This window comes from Simochromis diagramma, unplaced genomic scaffold, assembly GCF_900408965.1.
Source record: "Simochromis diagramma unplaced genomic scaffold, fSimDia1.1 OVJJ01000302.1, whole genome shotgun sequence".
NCBI classification, from domain to species: Eukaryota; Metazoa; Chordata; class Actinopteri; order Cichliformes; family Cichlidae; genus Simochromis; species Simochromis diagramma.
The window spans coordinates 8753837-8775064 of record NW_024386792.1 but is presented as its reverse complement, the minus strand read 5'-3'; the positions used below and the strand labels follow the sequence as shown (position 1 = coordinate 8775064).

The window sequence follows — 21228 nt, the reverse complement described above, 5'->3', positions numbered from 1 at the left end:
GTGCATAATGTGGGTGTGATGTGACTCATGAAACATTCACCTGTTTCTCTCCTACATAATGCAGTACTGCATTGTGTGTGTCACTCTTGACAGCTGTTGGCTCTCTCTCATGTCCTGGATAAACACTTTATGGCACATGTTGTGTCCTTTTATCGTTTATGACATCATCCAAAAGTAGCTGTGCTGCTTAAAATGTGGAGAAATAATGAACTGGTGAATGAATGAATGCGGTGTGTTTTTTACCACACATACGAGGGAGGATTAAAGCTACTGGGGGGGACAAAAAACAATTTGGTTCAGGCTTTTCTTTTTTTTTATAACTCTGAGAAAAGTCCTAGCTCGCCGTGGTCGTAGCTTACCGAGAAAAAATAATTCTGCGGCACAATTCTGAATTGAATGTCAGAATTCTGAGAAAAAAAACAAATTCTCAAAAAATCCTTGAGCATAATCTCCCCTTTAAAAACATGAACCCTCTCGATCGATCGATCGATAGATAACCATTTCCATGAAAGGGTGAACATAGTCTGCATCAATACTTAGGTAGGCGGTACGTGTCAAAGTAAAGGACCCAAGGTTCCCTTGCAGACCATTGCCCAAGGCATCACACTGCCTCTGCTGACTAGCCTTCTTCCCATAGTGCATCCTGGTACCAAGTGTTCCCCAGGTAAATTATGTTATGATGAACGTCATTCATCAGACCAGGTCACCTTCCATTGATCCGTGGTCCAGTTTTGATACTGACAAGCCCATTGTTGGTGCTTTTAGTGGTAGACACGAGTCAGCATGGGCACCCTGATCAATGTACATATATGTGTGTGTGTGTGTGTGTGTGTGTGAAGCGCAGCCAGTATTTTGTATTAAATGGGTAATGAATCTCTTTTTTTTTTGCTTTTTAATTTTGTTTTCTTTCTAGATCCTTACAACCTTGACTAAATTAACAGGAAGACCAACTCCAGTGTGTTGCGTGTTCCCTAGTGTCCATGTACTGAGCTGAAGTCATACAGTAATTTAAAAGGAGTTTTGCTCTGAATAATGATGAGGAAAAATGCAGAACAGGACATATTTTGCAGAAAAGATTGCTCAACAACTGGGTGTTTCACTTGACTTGCGCTAACGTCACACAATCTTCAGCAACACATTTCTTTTCCTAAATTTAAGAACAGAAATGGGGAAGATATGGTATGTTCTTTCAGTTTGAAAATGCCCTTGTCCAGTTTTTTCAGAATTTTTTAAAACTTTTTTTTGGTTTTGTGTTTTTTTAATCTAAGGAAAAGGTCAAAAAACCTGATGCATGATGGGGAGTCACACCAAAGTAATTTCGGTATAGAGCCATTTCTTTGTCACAGGACAGAAAATATATTCAGACTTTTATTTCATATATTTGAGGTTGATTCAATATATTCCAGGTTTATTCAATATATTCGGGCTTTTCCCGAACCTTATCCTATGGTCTGTTTTCCAGAATTCTGTGAGTGTGCTAGAAAAGCTAAGATGATGTCAGAACTGTAAAAACAAATAAGCAAACAAACAAAACAAAACCCCACCACAACTTCTTTATTCCTGACAATGTTTCTGTTCTCTGTTTCAGTTCTTATGCTACCCTTTTGTTTTTAGTGGCCCCAATCCTCCTGCACACATACAAGCCTCAGCAGTATCGTTCTTTTCCCAAATATGAGAACAGAAATAGAGAACAGAAACGCTCTCACAAAGAAACAAGAGCTTTTCTGCGCAGATTCTTGTCCTGCAACACGTGTGATGATGACAAAATTGGTCAATATAGTTTTTATTTCAGCAAATCATACATAGACTGTAAAAAAATGCATCTGTATCATAACCTTTAAACACTATCAGAGCTGTGATGACAGTGTGTGATTGGTTGAGAGAGTCTACAGTGTCTGAGGTCATCAAAATGATTTGCACGTTGTTACACTCATGAAACGGCACACTTTAAGACCGAAATGCTTTCCAGGTTCATAAAGTGAATTGAAATTCCATGTTAGAGCGAAAGAGGAGAGCAAAAAACAAAAGTTAGAGATGGAGAAAAAAACAAAACAGTTACATGGCACTTTTAATGTGTTAACATGGAATTCCAACAGATATTTGATCCAAAATGAAGCCAAATGGCAGACTAATCAATAAAAATTAACATAGGAGCTTAGGTGATCCCGGGTCTGCATAGACAGTCACGTGACTTATCGACAATACACATCTGGGATCAGATTCAGTTTTCAACCCTGACACACAATAAGTAGTTTAGAGCAGATCAGATACAAATTAAGCTTTTGAAACAAAGTAAAAGCAAACACTGTAAGATGAACATTGTCTTCTCATATAAAGCTGTCTAAACCAAAGCTTCCTCTAGCCAGTGTATAATATATAAAACATTTTCAAATCCAGCAGAATCTAAGTGTTTTTACGCCTTAACTGCTAAGCATCTCTGTGCTTATCTACATTCTAGCTATCCTATGTAACAAATCAGAAAATCTGAAGTATGGCCTAAGTAACACCATCATAAGAGAGACCCAAAACACATGCCAGACCAAAGTCCAAGTAGTATACAGGCTTAACAGTGAAGCCGCTCTTATGCAGTGTAACGGTGCGTTTAAGTCAGTCCAGAAAGCATGCTTCCCCGACTTCGACCACCACTACAAGGCACACCTTTCCCCTTTAACCTTCGCCCAACATATCATGTCATCAGACCTGCATGGATCTATGTTGTTACTGCTGTGCAGGAGACTTGTTCTGTTACTCTGTGTGCTAACACGTTAAGTCAGAGACTCGTATCTGAAAATGCAAAAACATCCACTGCACGCTATCTTTTAAACAATTTTTCAGCGGTTTTCTTTGTGCTCATCAACCCATTAAAGGTCAATAAACATGTTTTAAATCATGGATTTGTGGCTGAACCACTTTACAACTTTTTTTGAATTCCTCAAAGGTTTGGCCTCGGGTTCAATAAAAACAACATCACGCAGTATTGGACATGCTAAGACAAATCTGTTTCATCTTCTGTATTCATCCTAAAGTGGATCAGAAACCAGATAACAGTAATACCCCACCAACACCACCACCGGCCATATAGTAATTTGTCTTTCCTTGTTGCTGAGCATTTGATTTGTGTCTCATCGAAAACAGCTAGCACGTCGCTTCTGATTGTTATCCAACTGGCATTTTTTGTTGGTTTTATTTTTTGCCTTAATTCTCCTAATGAAGCATGTCTAACTCTTATCTTGTTTTTCCACACAGTTACAGTCACAGTTACAAATCAAGATCAAAAGAAACCTAAAGAGTGCAATATTCTCTTATCTACATCATCAACATCCCACCTATACAACAGGAACATTTGATAAGGATTAAAGAGGTGGGTGCGGGGGAGAAGATGGAGGAATGAAGAAGGGGGGGGAAATCTCTTTAACATTGTGCCTTTGGCATCAACACACTCGGGCATCGGAGTGGTGCACAAAGACAGGACACAGACTGGAGGACACGGACTGTCCAATGAAGGGAAAGGTCTTTGCACATGTGACCAAATCCAACGCAGTGGATTGGTTATCGATTAGTCCTTATAATATTCTCTGGTTGGCTGACACACAAGTGAACAAGTGCCATGAACCACTCATATTTTATACTTAAACAGGAACAGAAATCATAAACTTTTTTCCAGGAATACTGATTTTTTTTTCTAACTTATGAACAAACAATACACAGAGAATAGTCCATAGGCTGTTATTACGATTAAGTATCTGCCCGGGGAGTCACCTAGAAACGTGCAGTTTGACCAAACAAACAGTTTTCTCTTTTTTTTTTTCTTTTTTTTCTTGTTTTTTAAATTTATGACAGGTATTCGTCGTCGTCATCATCATCCTCATCTTCAATGTCCTCATCATCCATACCGGTCTGGTCATTGAGGACAAACGAGTCTTCATCGTCATCAGTGAACAGCGAGTCTCCACTGCCAAGGTCTCCGGAAGATTCCAAAATCACACCTGGAAACAGGAAGGAAACCCAGTTTTGTATCTAATAAAGTCTGATACTTTTATAGGAAAAATGTAATCTATACAGTCATGAAAATGAAAGCTTTCCTAGGACTCTACGCACCCCTGAGAAAAACAAAGTACATCCAGTGATTCAGCAGCTTGTAGAACTACCTGTAGCAACAGTAACTTAAAGTAAATGCTTTCTGTATGACTTTGTCTCTCACATCTTTGTTGAAGAATTTTATACCACTATTCTTTGCAATGCTGCATCAGTTCTTAGGCATTTTTTGAGTGAACATCTGCCTATGTTTACTTCCAAGAAACTACGCCTCTTTAAGATCCTCTTTTTATACCCAATTGTGTGACTGACATGTTCACAATTAATCTGATTAGCTGCAGACAGAGCTGCCCTGTGCTCGAGTTGTCTGGCTTCAAAAAGCTATTACTGTGAGAGCAAAAACACTCATTAACCAATGTGTGACCTCACTATGGCTACTTCTGTCTGTTATTTACAGTCACATAGTGAATGTATTCCACTGACTCTGATAGAAATTTGGTTCAATGGACTATCTTTGCCTGCACAATAATGATATGGACCAGAACCTCTCTCCCTGCGTGATGCAGCCACACCTTTGGAGTCAAAGCCAAAGATATCACCATGACTGCCCAAAACAGATTTCATTTGGCCTTACACTTAAAGCAATAGTGTGGAGATAAGCTTAGGTGAGAAAAATCGAGCTTCGGGACAAACAGCATGAGGATTTTGTTGCCTTTGAAAGAGCTGCACTCGCTAGGTTTCCCCTCTTTTCAGTTGCTGTGCTAAGCTAAACTACCTAGCTGGTGGATGTAGCTAAATACTATGGCAGTGGCAACGATCTTCTTATCCAGCCTCCAGCAAATTGATGAACAGAAACAGATGACAGGCTTCATGAGCTTACATTGATATCTGTGATTTATTTCCTCTCCCTTAATTTTTCCCATCATGCTGTGTGTCTCTCATTTTCTTAAACACACACACTTGACACGCTTGGATGTCTTGCCTACCGCAGTCTGCAGGGCCATGAGTGCGTGAGCCAGCCACCTCGTTGCCATAGCGATCCACACACCAGCACTGGCCGCTGCTGCTGTGACACTGGTGGGTCCGATAGTAACCTTCCTCATCACAAGATGGCAAATACTGACCTACAGGAGCGAGCCAAAACACACACCATGAGTTCAGGCCGCACAGCGTTTGTGCGCATATTTGTGATTCTGCGTGCGTCTCACCGAGTAACTTCTTGCCTGCTTGCTTTTTGTTGATAATGGACAGCTCTGCTTTGCATGGGGAATCTGAAAGAGACCGACAAGGGACACACTGTTGACAGACTGCAGAAGTCTGCTTTTCTGGGAATGCATCTGTATGCGTAAATCTTCCTTCCTTTGTCTGCTTTTGTGCTTTCATATCGATGCTTGTTTGTGTACCTCCTGTGACTCGTGGGTAAATAGTCTCCCTTTATTACCCCAAAACAAGTTTTCATCCCTGGTTTCATACAAATGTGTTTTTCATGCATTTTTTTTGTATGACACTGTTTTGCATTTTATTGTGCTGTACAGACTACAATAATATCCAGTGCTGAGAAAAAAAAGGCTGCTGCGACTGAATACAAGGTCTCTCTTATTATTATATCTGTAGAAGTTTGAGATTGAAAACTTAGATCTTGTTTTCAAACCTTTGCACAATTTCAGTTGATTATGCCTTCCTAAAGTGACAGAAGAGACTGAATAGCAAAGTAAAACTGCTACATTAAAGCGATAAAGATGCAGCAGGACAGACATCACAAATCAGTCCATCAGGCTGGTTCATAAGCAAACGGCTAGGTTAAATAATATAAACCACTTTATTTAGGTGGTAAAATTTAAAATGCATTTCAAAGGTTGCTAATAATTTGTCTCTGTAAAGAAAAAGTGAGCATGAGCACCAAATTGAATCTTTACCATGTTTGCAATAGCGGACAGCTGAGGTCATCATTTTACTAATTTAATGTAAATGTCTTTTCCAAATGAAGCTCGGCAAACTAATATGACTGGGTCCTTGTGTTTCTTCCACTAACATCTCAGCACACTATTCAGTGCAAACAGTGTTACCGTAAAAAAACAGTTGTGTCCTTACCTGTGTACCTCTGGAAGCCTGTGCACCACTCAGAGCTGGTTATAAATTTGTCTGCGTTTATATCGCAGGATTTGAAGAAAGCATCTGAGCAGGGCTCATTCCTGTCCAGATAGAGGCTCCTGATCTCTGATTGGTCCAGCTGTAGGTCAAAGTTAGTGTCCAGCCGGGAGAACATCCAACCCAGAGGGTCCTTACAAATAGGTGATGTCCCAACTTCAAACTCTGTGGGTGGGGGGAGATCAAAGAGAGTGGGTGGCTATATTAAGAGTTTTTGTTTATGACTGAGTGTGTCACTAAAGCCACCCTACTCACTGTTCTTCTCTGGCTTCTGGATCTTGACCCTCTTGTGGTTGCCGTTCTCATGCAGCACTCTGAACCAGTCTCTCAGGCGGCTCACCACCTCCTTCAGCTCCGACTCGCTGCACACTGCAGAATAGTGACACTAAAGATTAATGACAGGAAAGTGACACTTTAATGTCCTTCTGCCTCCTCACGGACACCAGGAGTTAAGAGTCAGCTATGGCACAGAAACTTTAAGCAATTTGCTATCACAACGACTCTTCACCAGGGCAGGAGTTTTATAATAAAGATGGGGCTGAACACCGTGGCAAACCCCACCCAGGCTTGCAGCGTGTGCATTCAAGTGTGCAAAACTGTGTACCTTTCTTCTCTGCGGAGCTCTGTTCAAGCTGAGAGGGACAAGGACACATGCCAGGGCACTTCACAGTAATCTTCTTTCCCGTGATGCATGCCTGGTAGTCTAACTTACACTGATTGAGAGCGACAGAGACAGAAGGGACGAGGCAGAAGAGGAAGCAGAATCAGGATGCATGTCTCATCAGGGGGAAATGAAAAAAGTGCGACTTATGGGTGAGAGGTGATTAGATTATGTGTTTGTGTGTGCAGGCACCTTGGTGGAGTAGGTGTGGCCATCACTTCCACATACGGGCGAGGGGTGAACCACGGGGCACGGTGTGCACTTTGACCCTGGACTCTGGTACAGATTGGCATCTTTAAAGCTGGAGAGAAGATTGAAAAGACTTGTTGTTTTTCACAATCACTGAATATCTGAGTGTTAAAACATGTCAAATGAAGTCCCATTTGACAATGATGCCTTCATCACAATGCCTCGTCGGGCCCGCCCTCCCAGTTTCCTTTAAATCTAAATCTTTTCTAAGCATTTTGGATCTGTGCTGGATTGTCTTGTTCAAAAAAATGAGACGAGGATTTAGGATTTGTGTGTGATTATTTTCTGATTTGCTTGCACACTGTAGTGGGAATTGTGTTGTTGCTAAGAATTGGAAATGGGGTCAGTATGGTGTTACTGTCCTCTGCCCAGTCTGCGGTGTCCTAGACAGAAAAACACACACACGTACAAAGCCCATTCATATCACTTGGCAGGACTTTGGGTCCATTGTAAGAAAGCGCCAGTGCTGCGGGTAATTGGACCAAACTGTAATGTCACACAACAGTCACAAGAGAGACTGGAAAACCAGTAAACCAGCTGGAAGAGAAGGAGAACAGCAGCCCCTCTGGTGCTGCTACTTATTATGCCCCATACATTTAAAAAAAAACAAAAAAAAAAAAAAACCCCGCAAAACACAAAACTCTGATTTTATTTTTTTCCAAAATTCTCTCTCATTCATGTTCCACTTCATCACAGAAACATCTGAAAAGAAAAATAAGGGGCAGCTGGACACACAGGCTTGTTAAAATATCAAGCGTGTGTGTGTGTGTGCACTCTTACCTAACTCGCCTCTGGCTGACACAAGTGGCAGTCTTATAATCCTCAGCCACACACACCTTGTGGCGACTGCATTTGATTTTCAGACAAGGGTCTTTGGCTGAATCAAGGCCTAAAAATACAGAAGAGACATACACAAACGTGCTTTTTAACATGTGTATGCAACATTTATAGCCTCTCTATTTACAGTTTCCAATAATTCGTAATACTACGAGCAACGGTTAGCTTTTCCTTTTTGTTGTTTCAAAATCTAGATCAATGGTTCATAGTTAAACGAAGTGCTTCTTTTCACTTTCACATCTCAGTGACGTGAAAAGTTGTTTAAAGCTCAAGTGCATTTGCGTGTGTTTATTTGAGTCGGTATTTATTCACAGAGTACACTGGCCACGTGTCTCCCACACTAAACTCAGAGCCATAATGCCGTTAAGTATCCTTGCAGCTAAAAACAGATGGAAATGGTTTTAGAAGCTACTTCTGATCTTACATCAGCATCCGTTGAGTGTCATTTATATGTGTGCTCTTGTGGAGATCCTCAAACTGATTTACTGTCAGATCACACAGGCAGAGAGGCATATGGCACTAAAGGTGGGGGCTGATTTTGGATCTGAATCTGAAGCAGACGGTATGATCCCTGCCAGTAAAGACAAGCTAGCTGCTTCTGACCCTGTGTCAGCTTTCAGTGAGTCACCTATGAGCAAAACCTAAGGCCCTTAGCTGTTCCCAGAACAGTCTGTGAATGACCTTTGCTCTAAAGAACCTTACTGTAATCCCTGAGCAGCTTTGGAAGATTATCCTGCCTCCACCCACCAACACACTATCTAATGCTATTGTTTGCCTGACATGTCTGTGTGTGTGGATGCGTTTGAGGATACAGCGATAAGTGAGAGTTCATGTCCTGACGTGCCTCGATGTGTGTAAGAGCTTAGCACTGTCAGTAATACAATGGGACATTAGAAGATAAAAGAACAGGAAATCATCCTGTTTTTTTCAGCTGGGTGCTGAGGTTAAAATAATTGGGGATGGCTTACAAGTAAAACCTTCAAAATCTCGTTTTATAAGAAAGAGCCACCATGATGATATTTATACACTGGATATGAGCATGGCTTGTATCAACCTGCACAAATAGCTGGTGGATGCCAAACAGAGTGACAACTTCTATAAGAAGAGGAAACTGTTGAAAGTGTATTAATCTTTTTTTTCCTGCTTTGACCAGTTCATATTACACTACGTCTGCAGATCGATGCATACACCAAGGGTCCGACTTACTAATGCACTTTAAAAAGAAGGTGCAGTGACACGATCGTGTGTGTTAGACGTGCGAACTTTTTGCGACTGTCTGTGTTGCATATGTATTTCTAGAAGTTCTTTTCTCAAGGTGCAAAAATATAGGAAGATATTTTAAATCAAGTACAAAAACTGATTTACTAACTTTTGTGACACACAATTTACTGCTAATTGCATCAACATTTAATGTGGAATGTTTTTATTCTTATGTTATTTTTTGCACTTCATATCGAAGTGAACTGAATGTGCCTGTGTTTAGGAAACAGCACAACTTCTGTATTTGGGATTGCACTCACGTGTTATTTTGATCACATTTAGCAAATCTGACCATATGTCTGCAGACTGATGAAGATGCTAAATGTTCATCAAATGAGTCTCTGCAAGCTTAACCTGCCTGACATTACCTCCTATATTTCCTAATCACAAAGAACACATGGGCCAAGTTGTAAATATATAGCTATGACTATTCCGTGCTTTTATTTTGATTATTTTAGGACTAACACAGCCACTTCAGTTCTGACTCTTTCTCAATCACACCCACCTTGATCAAAGGGCTTGGGTGGAGTCCATGTTCCAGGCTCCTGAAACATATCATGAAAATACTGCTCAGATCACATATTAAGCAAATATTTCACTACACATGATCACCGTACACAGACTACAGATTAAAGAGTCATACAAACCTCAACTTCCTTTATGAGAAAGCATTACAGAAACAGAGAGGCAGGAATTAATTCTGATTAGGTTTAGCACTTGGAGACACACACACACAAGCATACAGTGTCATCCGGTATCATTGAGCATGCTTTGATTTTGTCAAGATAATATCGATGGTATGAAAGTAGCTCTCCGTGGATAAAAGATGTCCTTGTCTCACTGTGTGTCAGTGCATGTGCTTTATACTTCTTCATATCACTGAAAAGAGAAATTTGTTTCATGCAACACATGCTTCTACACGACAGTGCAATAGTGGTGCAGCTGGTGAAGCTTTGCACCATTTAAGGTGTGTAAAATTGCTGTTACTAACTGGATATGATTGAAATAAAAAGGATGATTAACAGATAAGCTAAATTGTGGTATCATAAGAGCACCTCTATAAAAATTTGCAAACTAAGAGATCTTTTTTATGTTCTCTGCATAAGGAGAAGCCTTACAGAGATAAAAATATATAACCCGAAAATAGAAGTTTTTTGTGATTCATTTTTATATTTAACATCCTACAAAATGCTCTGCTCTATTAAAATCTTCCTCGGTGTAGTTGAATGAGTCGGTTCATTGCCTGTGAAAATGTTCCCACAGTCTAAAAAAGGAATCCGCAGAGGTGAGCAATTTGCCAGCTTTTAATAGAAGGCCAAGATGGAGACACACCCAGCGGGCGCTGGCTTATGATGCAAATGTAAAAGGAGCTTAAGAACTTGTGAGCTCTGTGTTGTTTTGCTGAGGTCAAAGATCTCACTGTCTGGTCTCTCCCTCTGTCTCTGGGCATCCATTCAAACCCAACACCGCACCGCGGTCTCTCGGATTCTGTCACAATGGTAACCCGTTGTTGTCGTCTCACCTGCCTGCTTTCTGTTGTGTTTATCATCCACGTTCAGTCACACTCACACACATTACTGGAGATTACATCCGTTACAAGGAATAAACCAAAAATCCAAAAGATTAATGTTTTTTCTCATATGTGTGTACTAGCACTGAACCTTTTAGTCATACATGATGTTTGGATACAGTAATCAAAAAACACAACTCATTTATAAAACTGTCATATTTAGAGTTTTCAGTGCAATCACTACAAACTTTCCAGAAAGAAAAAAAGCAACAAATGAAACTAAATTTACTGTTAGCAGTTAGAGCTAATTTCAGAGTTTTAATGACAAAATACAATTATGACAAGGGATTTGTGTTTTAAACATAATGGCAATGCAGCTGAAAACACAAAGAGACAATTTCAAATACAATTATTCACCCAAGTCCTTTTTTCGAATGACTCTAAAGTCTAAAAAGCAACCACTGACCTCCATGCCACAGATCAGAAAGATATTTTAAAGATCTTATAAGAACGACTCATTTCAGCGCAACTACAATGCACAAAGACCAAAAACTCTCCTTGTGAATTTAATGATATATTGTAGTTGGAAATTCATAAATCATGCACTGATGGTTCAGTTCTGTGGAGTTCCTTTTACTTAGGCTCTTCTTCTTCTCTAAATATGGGATGAGGAATGATTAGGAAGTCGTTCATGTTCTATTTATGACTGGAGTCATTTAAAGCAGAACCACAACACAAGAATGACAAAACCACCTGTGAATACATCAGAAACTGTCCCAGGACCTATGAGAGCGCCTCATACATCAATGTGCTCAACTTGACTTCCAAAGTAGGAAAAACCTCTGCCCCCCAAAACCCCCCATAATGTCAAATTTTTAACTTGGAAAACAGAAGTTGCTTCTGGAAAAAACCCTGACCCTCTGCTGTTGTGGCCACAGCTGGACAAACAGAAAAAAACCATCCCACAGATTTCAAAAGCTGAAGTCTAAAAGCACAAAGTGAAAAACTCCCACAGTACTGATGGAGATGCCATCCTTAATGATGACCTTCCTCTGCGTACTCAAATGCAAAACAGTGAAGCCGTGCTTGCTTTGTGCAGTACTCTTCAGCATGTGACTGTGATTGGAGGCCACTTTGCTGAAATGGGTTTGCTAAGTGTCTCTCTAGAAGAAGTTACAGCATGACGTTTGCAGTATTAGACATTATGAATGTGAACTAGCTCGCGCATCAGTCTGCTGCACATTAATACATGAATGAAAACGAAAATAACAAGCCATGTGTCTTTACTTCTATTACTCATAATTTCACTTAGAATACATAAATAAGTTTAGGTATGAGTGTATGGCTTCAAAGAAACATTTTTTTTGGTGACCTCTGATTTCTATGGACACAGTTTCCTCTCGTTCTCCCTCGTACAGAGCAGATTAATTGTGCTGCTGTGATATATTTTGGCCATACATCACTTTGTACATGGAGAAATGCGATGTGCTGCAGTGGTTTGGACGGGCGAGAGATGAATTGTGAAAAAGCAGTGACAGCGGAAGGCCAGAGTAACTACAGTTATGAAGCAGTTATTGCTTGGCCACAGTGAGAAACTACACAACAGCAAAGACAAATGTGCTCCACCAAACACACGTTAAAAACTTAAATGAAGATGAAAGGAAGTTTAAAAAGAAGAAGAAGAAGAAGAAGAAGAAGAAGAAGAAGAAGAAGACAGCCAAGTTGAGCTTTACAGCTCTGGCATGGCAGGACGTTTGGGAATATGAGTGTACTTTTACAAATATGAAGTACTGCAGTGTGCTATTCCAAATGATCTACTTTGGATGTGCTTGACAAGTTTGCACTGTTTTTCTAACATCTTACTCCAGTTCACTTGTATAGATTCACTTAAGATTATCTTAAGTTTTGTTTAAGATTTTTAGCAATCATAGCACACAGTACTGCAGACGGCTTGTATTTGGACCAATGAAAGAACTGCTCACAGCGACAGAGTTGCTGACCTGCAGTATATGACTAAATGTTGTATCTTGACTTAAACCAATTATACTAAATGTATGAAGGCAAAGCAAATGCTTCTATTTTACTTTTTTTTTGTAGTCTATAAGTGACAATGATGTAAAAGGATTTACACTGTTGAACTGAAGCTGTTTACCCCAACATCCCCATTATGAAAAAAACACGACTTCAACTGTCAAGAGTGTCTCCCTGTGTCTCGCTTCCTTGCCTGCTGTGTGGAGGAATAGGGTCAACTCTTGCTCTTTCTTAGCTCTAATTAATTTCTCCATCTTGTCCTTTATTGTTAATCCTTCTGACCTTCACTACAGACTCTTTGGTACTCTTCACATCGTGTCTCTCTAGCTTCAAATGATACAAAAAATGCTGTGGTAAAGGTGAGCATCTGCTTCTCTTGCTTAGAGTTACACACACAATCTGAGGTCTTCCTTAGCATTAGGAAAACACACAGAGCAGAGATGAAGCCATATAGTGAGGTATTTGTTTCTGTTCAGGATGTGCCCCTTCCAGCAGTGCAAACTGTGGAGACTGAATAATGAGAACATTGCATTATAGGGCCAGGCCCTCTGGACCAGTCAAGACAACAAAAGTGCTTGCGGTCTGATTCCTTAATGGAATCAACAGACGCACGCACACAAGCACGGACTCACATACACGCACACATGAGCGCACGTCCATGCACAGACAGCTCTGCAAACAAACATACTTATCACCACAGCCCTGACTGCAGTGCCAGAATCTGTCAGCACTACAAAACATCAAATAACTGGAAGAATGCACTTCAGTGCACATGCAACCCGCCACCCACTTTCCTAAAAAACACAGAAAACCTAAAATTCAACAATAGACCTAAAGGTCTCCTGAGTGTGCTCGAAAATAGCAACTTTTCAATTTATCTCTCCATTTGTTTCCACCTCTATTCTTCGCTCTCCCTCATGGTTCTAACAGCCTTTTTTTCCTCATGTGCACCAAATCATGCAAACACAACAGTGTGTGGCTAATACCCTAATTTGCTGCTGTGGGTATCGATTTGATGCGGTTTTATCCGGATGCCTGTAGAAACATTTCCTAGTGACTATCTTGCTTCCGACAACCGCTTTTCTCACCTTTACTTCACATTTTCCCAGATCTGATTTCGGTGCTTCTAATTGCATCCTAATGACCTCCTTTCCTGTCCTTGTTACCTTCCTTCTGATGTCCAACAGGAGAAATATGTACATTTTTTTCACTGTGCCAGCTCTGCTCGTCTTGCTCAAGCTTGTCGCATGCATGCACTCGCAAACACATACAAATCTACACTGAGGTGCTTTGAAGCGGAAAACGCCTGAAGCTCTGTACCTTTCCTACATCATTCACACTCCACAACACAAACAGTGTAGGACTCTCACACACACACACACACACACACACATATACAGAGAAAACACAGAGACAGGAGCGACTACAAAAAGGTATAATCTGCTCTTATGAGAGTGGCCTACACAGGATATTATTTTCCTCCTATAATATACCGCACAATAAATTGGCGTGAATGTCATCACGCATCACTCATCGTGTTTTTCCTCCAATTGTTAACAGTCTCTTCGCTCTGTGCCAGTGCTGCAAGCAGGCCAAGGTCCAGCAAGAGAAGCAGAATGTCTAAAAACTGAGATGGCACCAGTGCTGAATAAGACAGCCCCAGGCCTCCACAGCCACCCTAACAGGACTTAACAGTTAACCAGTGGCCAAAATCCCATATAGTGCACTTAACATCAAACCCACTTATGGCTCTTGCTGAAAGATGTAAAAACAATAAAAATAAATAAATAAAAAACACAGGCCTGACATATAAAATGAAAATCACAGGGGGAAAAAAGTTGTGCACAGAATCCCAGTGCACTTGTGGAAGAACTGTGTATGTTTCACTATTTTCTAAAAATCCTTTTTAGCTTTTAATTTGCTTTAAACTATTTTCAACTTTGTTCCATTTGTTTTTATTGCTATTAACTTCAGCCACCTCTTATCACTTTTCATTTTTATGGAAATTGGTGCAGAGATTTACTGAAATAGGTAAACTTACAAGTGAAAAGGAAAATTAATTTGTACAATTCTAACGTGCTTGAAAGTCATTCTGTGGTATGACCAGCTTTATTTTTCAAGATGATCCCACACAGATGGATCAACTGCAGGGCCAGATGTATCTCTCATAACTTTTAGATACTGTTCATCTGCTGTAGATTCTTTTTAAGGCTTGCCACGTCTTCATTTGTCTTCCACAGTTTCCTCAAATTTATTTAAGTACACACTGCACACCTGTTGTGACACACCAAGTTGTCGGCTAGTGTCTCTTTGGAATTCACCTTGTTGGTGCAAAAATACAATTTTATATCTGTCAAATTAAGTTATCTTTGGCATTTTTCATAAATTCAACTAAAGAAACAGGAGCAAATTCTCTGTTTTTACGACAGGCTGCTAGTAACAAAGTGCTTAAACATACAATTGAAAATCGGTTCTTTGCTAAGTCGTCTGCTTTGTAGATACAACTGGCTCAAACCTCGAGTTAGGTGCTTTTTTGTGCTTGATTGACTCATAGGTCAGTGTTAACAAACAAACTAACAAATAAAATATAAACATTTTACAGTTACAGGGACTAGGTTGAAAATGAGTGAAAAAGCAGCCAATGTCCAATGAAAAACTTTGAAAGACCAGAAAGACTGAAGAACTATTAGTCAAGACCATTAAAAAAAACAAAAACAAGAAAGCCTGGATCCTTGGTAGCACAATGTAAAGAAACGAGGGGTGGCTTTTGCATAACTGCAGATGCACACAAGGATTTGTAACACTCACAACATTTAAAGTTAGAGGAAATGTTTAAGATAACTTAGCCTGCTATTTGGTCATTTGACACAGTCTTATGGGAATATTTTTTCATTTGTGGTCCTTTGTGAATCTTTGACAGCTATGGAACAGTTAAAAGACAACTTCATGCATTGCAATCACATGACTTTAATTAAATAGTGTTTGAATCCCTGCAGGGGAAACCCCAACTTTAAAAAAAAGCTGATGTAACCACTTCCTGTATAGAAACATTATGTAGGCCATGTCTCCAAAACAAAGTTCATATGTATTCACAAGTTGTGCTCAATGTCTTGTGACAGTCGGTTGCAGCTTTCCTGTGCTGCTTGCTGGCCCCTCGAGCTCTAACCTCTGTACAGCGAGTGCACACAGTATGTGACAGCAGCGTGACACTGCTGAAGTGATTGTGTTCCTTAATGCATGACTGTATCAGTCAAATTGCCATCACCTCTAACTATAGTGCATCATCATTAGCACAGAAACAGAATCGGAAATTAGACTCCAGAAGCACTGCACAGGTGTTAATGATCTACAAACACAGCAAGCCTAACAACACATGTGTTTCATCTAGTTCCAGATAGGTGCACTGAATATGATTTTATTTCTTTTTTAAAAACTTCGATTTTAATGGACCTATATTTGGATTGTTGGATTTCAACCACAGTGTTGAAATGCATACAAAATATCCGAAAGGAAAGATGAATAGATTGAACATAGCTGCTTTATAAAATGCACAGATACATTACTGCGTGCAACAGTGCAAAAAAGAAAAACAAACAAACAACAAAACCACACAGACAGACAATTTGGGACACAACCTTAAAACGGGAAATGAAAGGCACACATGTATATACAGAGCATTCAGTACTTTTGCACTCCACCTCTAACTCTAATGCCTGCTGAGCCTCAAGGTTAAATCACACAGATGTGAATGCACACGAAGCTTTCAGCTCACCGACAATCATTCTACATGCTTTCATGTTTCCTTTCCACTCTCATTACTCTGCCGCTTCTTCTCACCTGTCTATCTGTCCATCTATCTATCAATTCTTATGCATTAACACAGTAACAAAGCTCTGCTAACTTTCTTTCTACCGCCTTCTTGTAGCTCAGGACGTCAGATCATCCTAAATAGCACACGGTGCGCAGTTAATCACATTTCCTCTCTTCTTGGTTCTGACACTCTATTTGGATAATCCAAATCCTGTTCAATAGTTGGACCTGAATGTATCACATGGCTCCACCTGAGCTGATGGGATCACACACTTAAGTGTGACTGGCAGAGAAAGTGAGACAAATAAGTACAAGTTACATAGAAAGCCGTGTATAAAAAACAGCACTTTCTCTTAGCTTTAAAAAATAAATAAATAAATAAATTTCACTTGCGCTTTTGTTGCTCTGCCTCTCTGTCGGATATCAAACACGTCAAGGACCTTCAGGTAACAATTCCCAGTGCATTTGTTCAGCAGTGTGGTAAAACCACTCAGAGCTGGAGTACATTTTTTCTATCATGTTAAATCTGTTTGTTTTTCAGTCACTGAGGTACAGTACATAAAGACTGTTATGTGCAGACATGCTTATTTTCATATATCCCATCTTGTGTGTGAGAACAAGTTCAAGCCTGCACAAATCAGTCCTGGTGTGGAGCCATTTAATCTGTGCCTAGAGGGAAGACTTGTTTTTTTTAGCAAATACACACCACCTAAACTCTATTGGACTATTTCCAGTTTTTTATCTGTATAATACAGATGTTATGCCTTTAATTACAAGCTAAAAAAAAATCTTTAAGTATTGCTCAAGGTAAAAAAAAAAAAAGTATTTCCATTACTGTAAAGAATGACAGTTGTTTATGGGACATATGCATGCAGCCTGGCAGCAGGACCACATGGTCAGAGGCTACTGGTATGTGCCATGACAATCAGTGGCGGCATTAACTTCACTAAGTGGCCCTAAATACTCACGTCAGGATAATCGTGGCTGACAGCACCTTCTTGAAGTCAGCTAGTTAAGAAGCTGTTAAAAGAGGAGACCAAAAGGCGCACAACACATCGCGTTATATTCCTTTAATATTCCCACAGGGACCCACGGTGTGTGGGTTTAAAGTGGACTCGCTCTACATTGTTCATCTAGGCCTCGCTGCTGCTGACTCTCTCCTCATACCTGCTTATTATAATTAGGCCCCCTTTTGGGGGGACTCTGTGGTGCCTCACAGACTGCTCTGCGCCTTTGTGATTCGCACAGGCCTCGGCTATCTCTGCTAAGCAGGGACTGCTATCGCGGAAACACACTCACAGGCAAGGATCATCCCAGCATCGCTATTAGTGTATTTACTGTCTCAGCGGAGCGGCTGATGAACGTGTGACAAACGGCACAACGGGCCCCGTGACGCGGCGCTTGGACACAACGACAAAACGAGGAGCGCGTGATCACAAACCAATGAGGGTGGCTAGAGGGAGAGAAAAGAGGGGGGCTGGAGCGGGGCGTAAATGAGATAATGTGGAGTTGGGGTGGTGGGGGGCGATAATAATATAAGCCTGAAATGTTACTTACATCTCTGAATTTATCCCATTTCCCCGTGAGCCACTTATCATCCAGAAAATTGCCGCTCTCGGAGCGAGCGGAGACGTGTCCAAAGGCGACGGCGCACACACACAGCAAGGCGACGCTCAGCATCTGCGGACACACAACAGCACACACAGATAGAGAGAGGACACTGAATCCGGCTGTAGGACACCGCAATCGCGCTGAAACAGAAGCAGTTCAATCTGCGTCGCATCTGCGACGAACGCTGAGCGTCAGCTCGGTAAATATCAACACGGAGCTTTCTGGTGGTTTTTTCCTACCTTGTCGCATCAGCTGCTCTCCAGACTGTATGTGCTCGCTGCCGTTCCTGTCACTAGTAATAGCAGCCTCTCCTCCCTCACCGTCTCTCCGCACCGGCTGTCTGTGCGCAGCAGAAAACGGGAACGCGCTCGAATGCGTGCACGAGCTCTGTGTCTTTTTCTGGTTTTTTTGTATCTGCGCGTAGGAGACGCTCCTGATTGTTGGATGTGGTGCTGCTATCAGCTAAAGTGATTTCCAGTGATTACCGCTTACGAAAACTGTAGCGCTGGTCTTCAGTATGTGCAGTTTTGTGCAAGAATCTATTGTAATTCGCACTCCAACAATAAATTACTGTCAGTATCTATGATGTACATTTTCTTGTATACTTTTTCAATTAAATACACAAAAGGAGGTAAAAACAAACACATTTAAAAAAAGATCTCTTGGGAAGAGCAGTTCATGTGCAGTTCTGATTTGGACAGTTCCAGCAGTCAAATAAGGCCTACCGCAAACTTGGCTTTGCATGTTTTTAAAGGGTAACGATGGCTTTTAAAAATATAGATTATAATACCTCATATTCAGTTGTTCCCACAAAGAGTTTTAAAAATGAAATCCCAAACATATCTTTAAAAAACCCCTAATTTAATAAAGTAAAACTGTATTTTTCAGAAAATGTCATGTATGAGCGTAAACTCTAATTAATATTAGGCTAATAGCACGAGATAAAATGAGAATTTAACAACAATCTTTTTTTTTTTTTTTTAAGTGATATATGTGAAATTTTAGTAAAATTGTGACTGTGTTTTTTTGGTTGTAAAAATAAAAAAAAAATTTCTTTTAAAAAATATGCAAAAATCATGTTTATTAGGCACAATTTTTTCATGTTATTTTACATTAGACAAGTTAATTCACAGACTAATTTTGGTAATTATATTGATATTCCATGTATTTAAAATAATGGGAACATTCTGTAAATTTTTTAAAATTAAAATCCTGTTAAAATACAGATTTCATTTACAGTGTGCGTTAAGTAATCTAATCATAAAGGGAGGTTGCAGAGACATTTTATATTTTGTAAAAATGATAATAAAAGTAATTATTCGAATTAAAATATGATCAAAATTGAATTCAAAGAAAAAGAGAAAAGTGTTTTCTCCCAAATAAATCAGTCTCATCAGTGCTGTTTGCCCAGGAGTGATGTGTGAGAGAGTTTCACTCCAAGGTCAGCTGAAAGGTCAGAAATTCCCCCAAATGAACCACTCTGCATAATCTGTGGGTATGGGTGGAGCCACTCTCTGTTAGGTTAACCCCAATTTTGAACATGCAAAGTCCAAGATCTTCCTCACAGTGGCTCTCTGTGTGGGGCAGTACTTTTGGTTTTCAAAGAACATCTCAGGAACCACATTGTGGCTTTATTGTTATGGTTTACAGCTATATGATGGCTCATACCTTGCCTCCATAGTGTAGTGGTTAACACATTAGCTTGACAAGAGAAAGGTTGCTGGTTCACTTCCAGGGATTGTGTGAGGAGGGGCATCCTGCTGTGGTGAACCTTTGTGACACGGGAGCAGCTGAAAGTAGCCTGATGGGTGGCACATTTAAAGGGACAAAAGGAACCAGCAACAAACTATACAGTTGTTGAGTTAACTATCCTCTGCAGGATGGCTCTTTGAGAAATGCTCCATGTGACTGAAATGACTGAAGCAATATTGTTTATAATATATACATTATTTAACTGACAGTTATTCCAGTGTTACCTTTGGCTCATCGCCAGTCCATCATAATGGCATCACAGAGAGACGGGCAACCAAACACTCATATATCTACAAAAGTAGCCAATTTAGAAAACCCAATCAACCTATTTATCTAAACCACAGGACACACACACACACACAAACACCCAAACGTCACGCTGAGAGGCTTCAGCTGACCAGCAGCTTCAAACCCTTCTTGAGGTGAGAAAACCCCGTTAACCACTCCAACACCATGCCCTCCCACATTCTGGAAGATGAAACACAGTTTTTCAAAAGTGATATTCTTAATTTTTCAAAAATTAAGAATATCACTTCATTTTCTTCCTCCATATACCGTCCAGTGACACAGTGAGGATGTGTTTATCCAGATATTACCTTTAATTTGTCAACCTGACGCAAAAGATGATGATTTAAAAAGAAAAAGAGCAAAAGCCTTGTAACCACTTATGGATGACCAAGTTAAAGCCGATTATTACCAGTCTGAGAGGAGAGAGTCCTGGTGGTCAGGTGGGTCATGGCATTATAATGCACAGTTGCTGTAGAAACCAACCTTGACCTCAGCTTCACATCTACAGGAGAGTGTGTGTGGGCATGTGAAAAGGATGACAGAGTACCGACATCTGAAAGTCAAATTAGAACTATGAGGCATGCATGACTGCATCGGGAAGACACACAAGAGTGCACCATGCGGCCGTGCACAACTTGGAAGATAAATGGTCAACCGCATAAGTACAACTAGATGTAGACAACCCAAAGAAAATGTTTGAAGTGCACTCTGTGTTTGTTCCAACAGGAAGTTTGCAACATGTAAACAGGAAGCCGATAGTAGAAAAAACCATGGTGGTTGTAGGAGCAGGAAGTGTTGGTCTACTCTGAACTGTTGATCAACAAAAAGTGATTTAATCTTGGTTATGACATTTTATTTTATTTGTATTTTTCATGGCTTGCCATTCCTTTGTGCTTTATGAAATTTGTGCAAAAGGAAGCTGCAAAAGAGGTGTGTGTGTGTGTGTGTGTTTCAAAGGCCAGGAGGTTCATACATTATTCAGTCTCAGACATTAAAGATGTAGATGTGGTCAGAGACATATGCAGGAGAGACACAG

The 21228-nt window shown here is 40.3% G+C and overlaps 1 protein-coding gene across 2 annotated transcripts; it reads right to left on the bottom strand.

The window, feature by feature from the left end:
* Positions 1-1767: 1767 nt before the first annotated feature.
* On the bottom strand, positions 1768-18527 carry spock3 (SPARC (osteonectin), cwcv and kazal like domains proteoglycan 3). 2 transcript variants are annotated; one of them, XM_040024212.1, is made up of 12 exons: positions 18392-18527; positions 18099-18221; positions 9838-9846; positions 9696-9735; positions 7874-7982; positions 7037-7145; positions 6788-6896; positions 6439-6552; positions 6127-6348; positions 5244-5306; positions 5022-5159; positions 1768-3986 (listed from the first exon to the last, which is right to left on the bottom strand). In XM_040024212.1, exons 2-12 carry the CDS (start codon positions 18219-18221, stop codon positions 3832-3834), a joined length of 1191 nt encoding a protein of 396 aa, XP_039880146.1. In that variant the 5' UTR covers positions 18392-18527; the 3' UTR covers positions 1768-3831. The 2 variants fall into 2 exon arrangements, with proteins under 2 accessions (XP_039880146.1, XP_039880147.1); XM_040024213.1 differs by lacking the exon at positions 9838-9846.
* Positions 18528-21228: the final 2701 nt, after the last annotated feature.

Coding starts and splice junctions, on each gene's coding strand:
- spock3 (XM_040024212.1), bottom strand. CDS start 18,221: ATGCTGAGCGTCGCCTTGCTGTGTGTGTGCGCCGTCGCCTTTGGACAC. Junction 7,983..9,695: donor ACCCAAGCCCTTTGATCAAG/GTGGGTGTGATT, acceptor CTGTATTTTTAG/GCCTTGATTCAGCCAAAGAC. Junction 6,349..6,438: donor CCAGAAGCCAGAGAAGAACA/GTGAGTAGGGTG, acceptor CCCCACCCACAG/AGTTTGAAGTTGGGACATCA.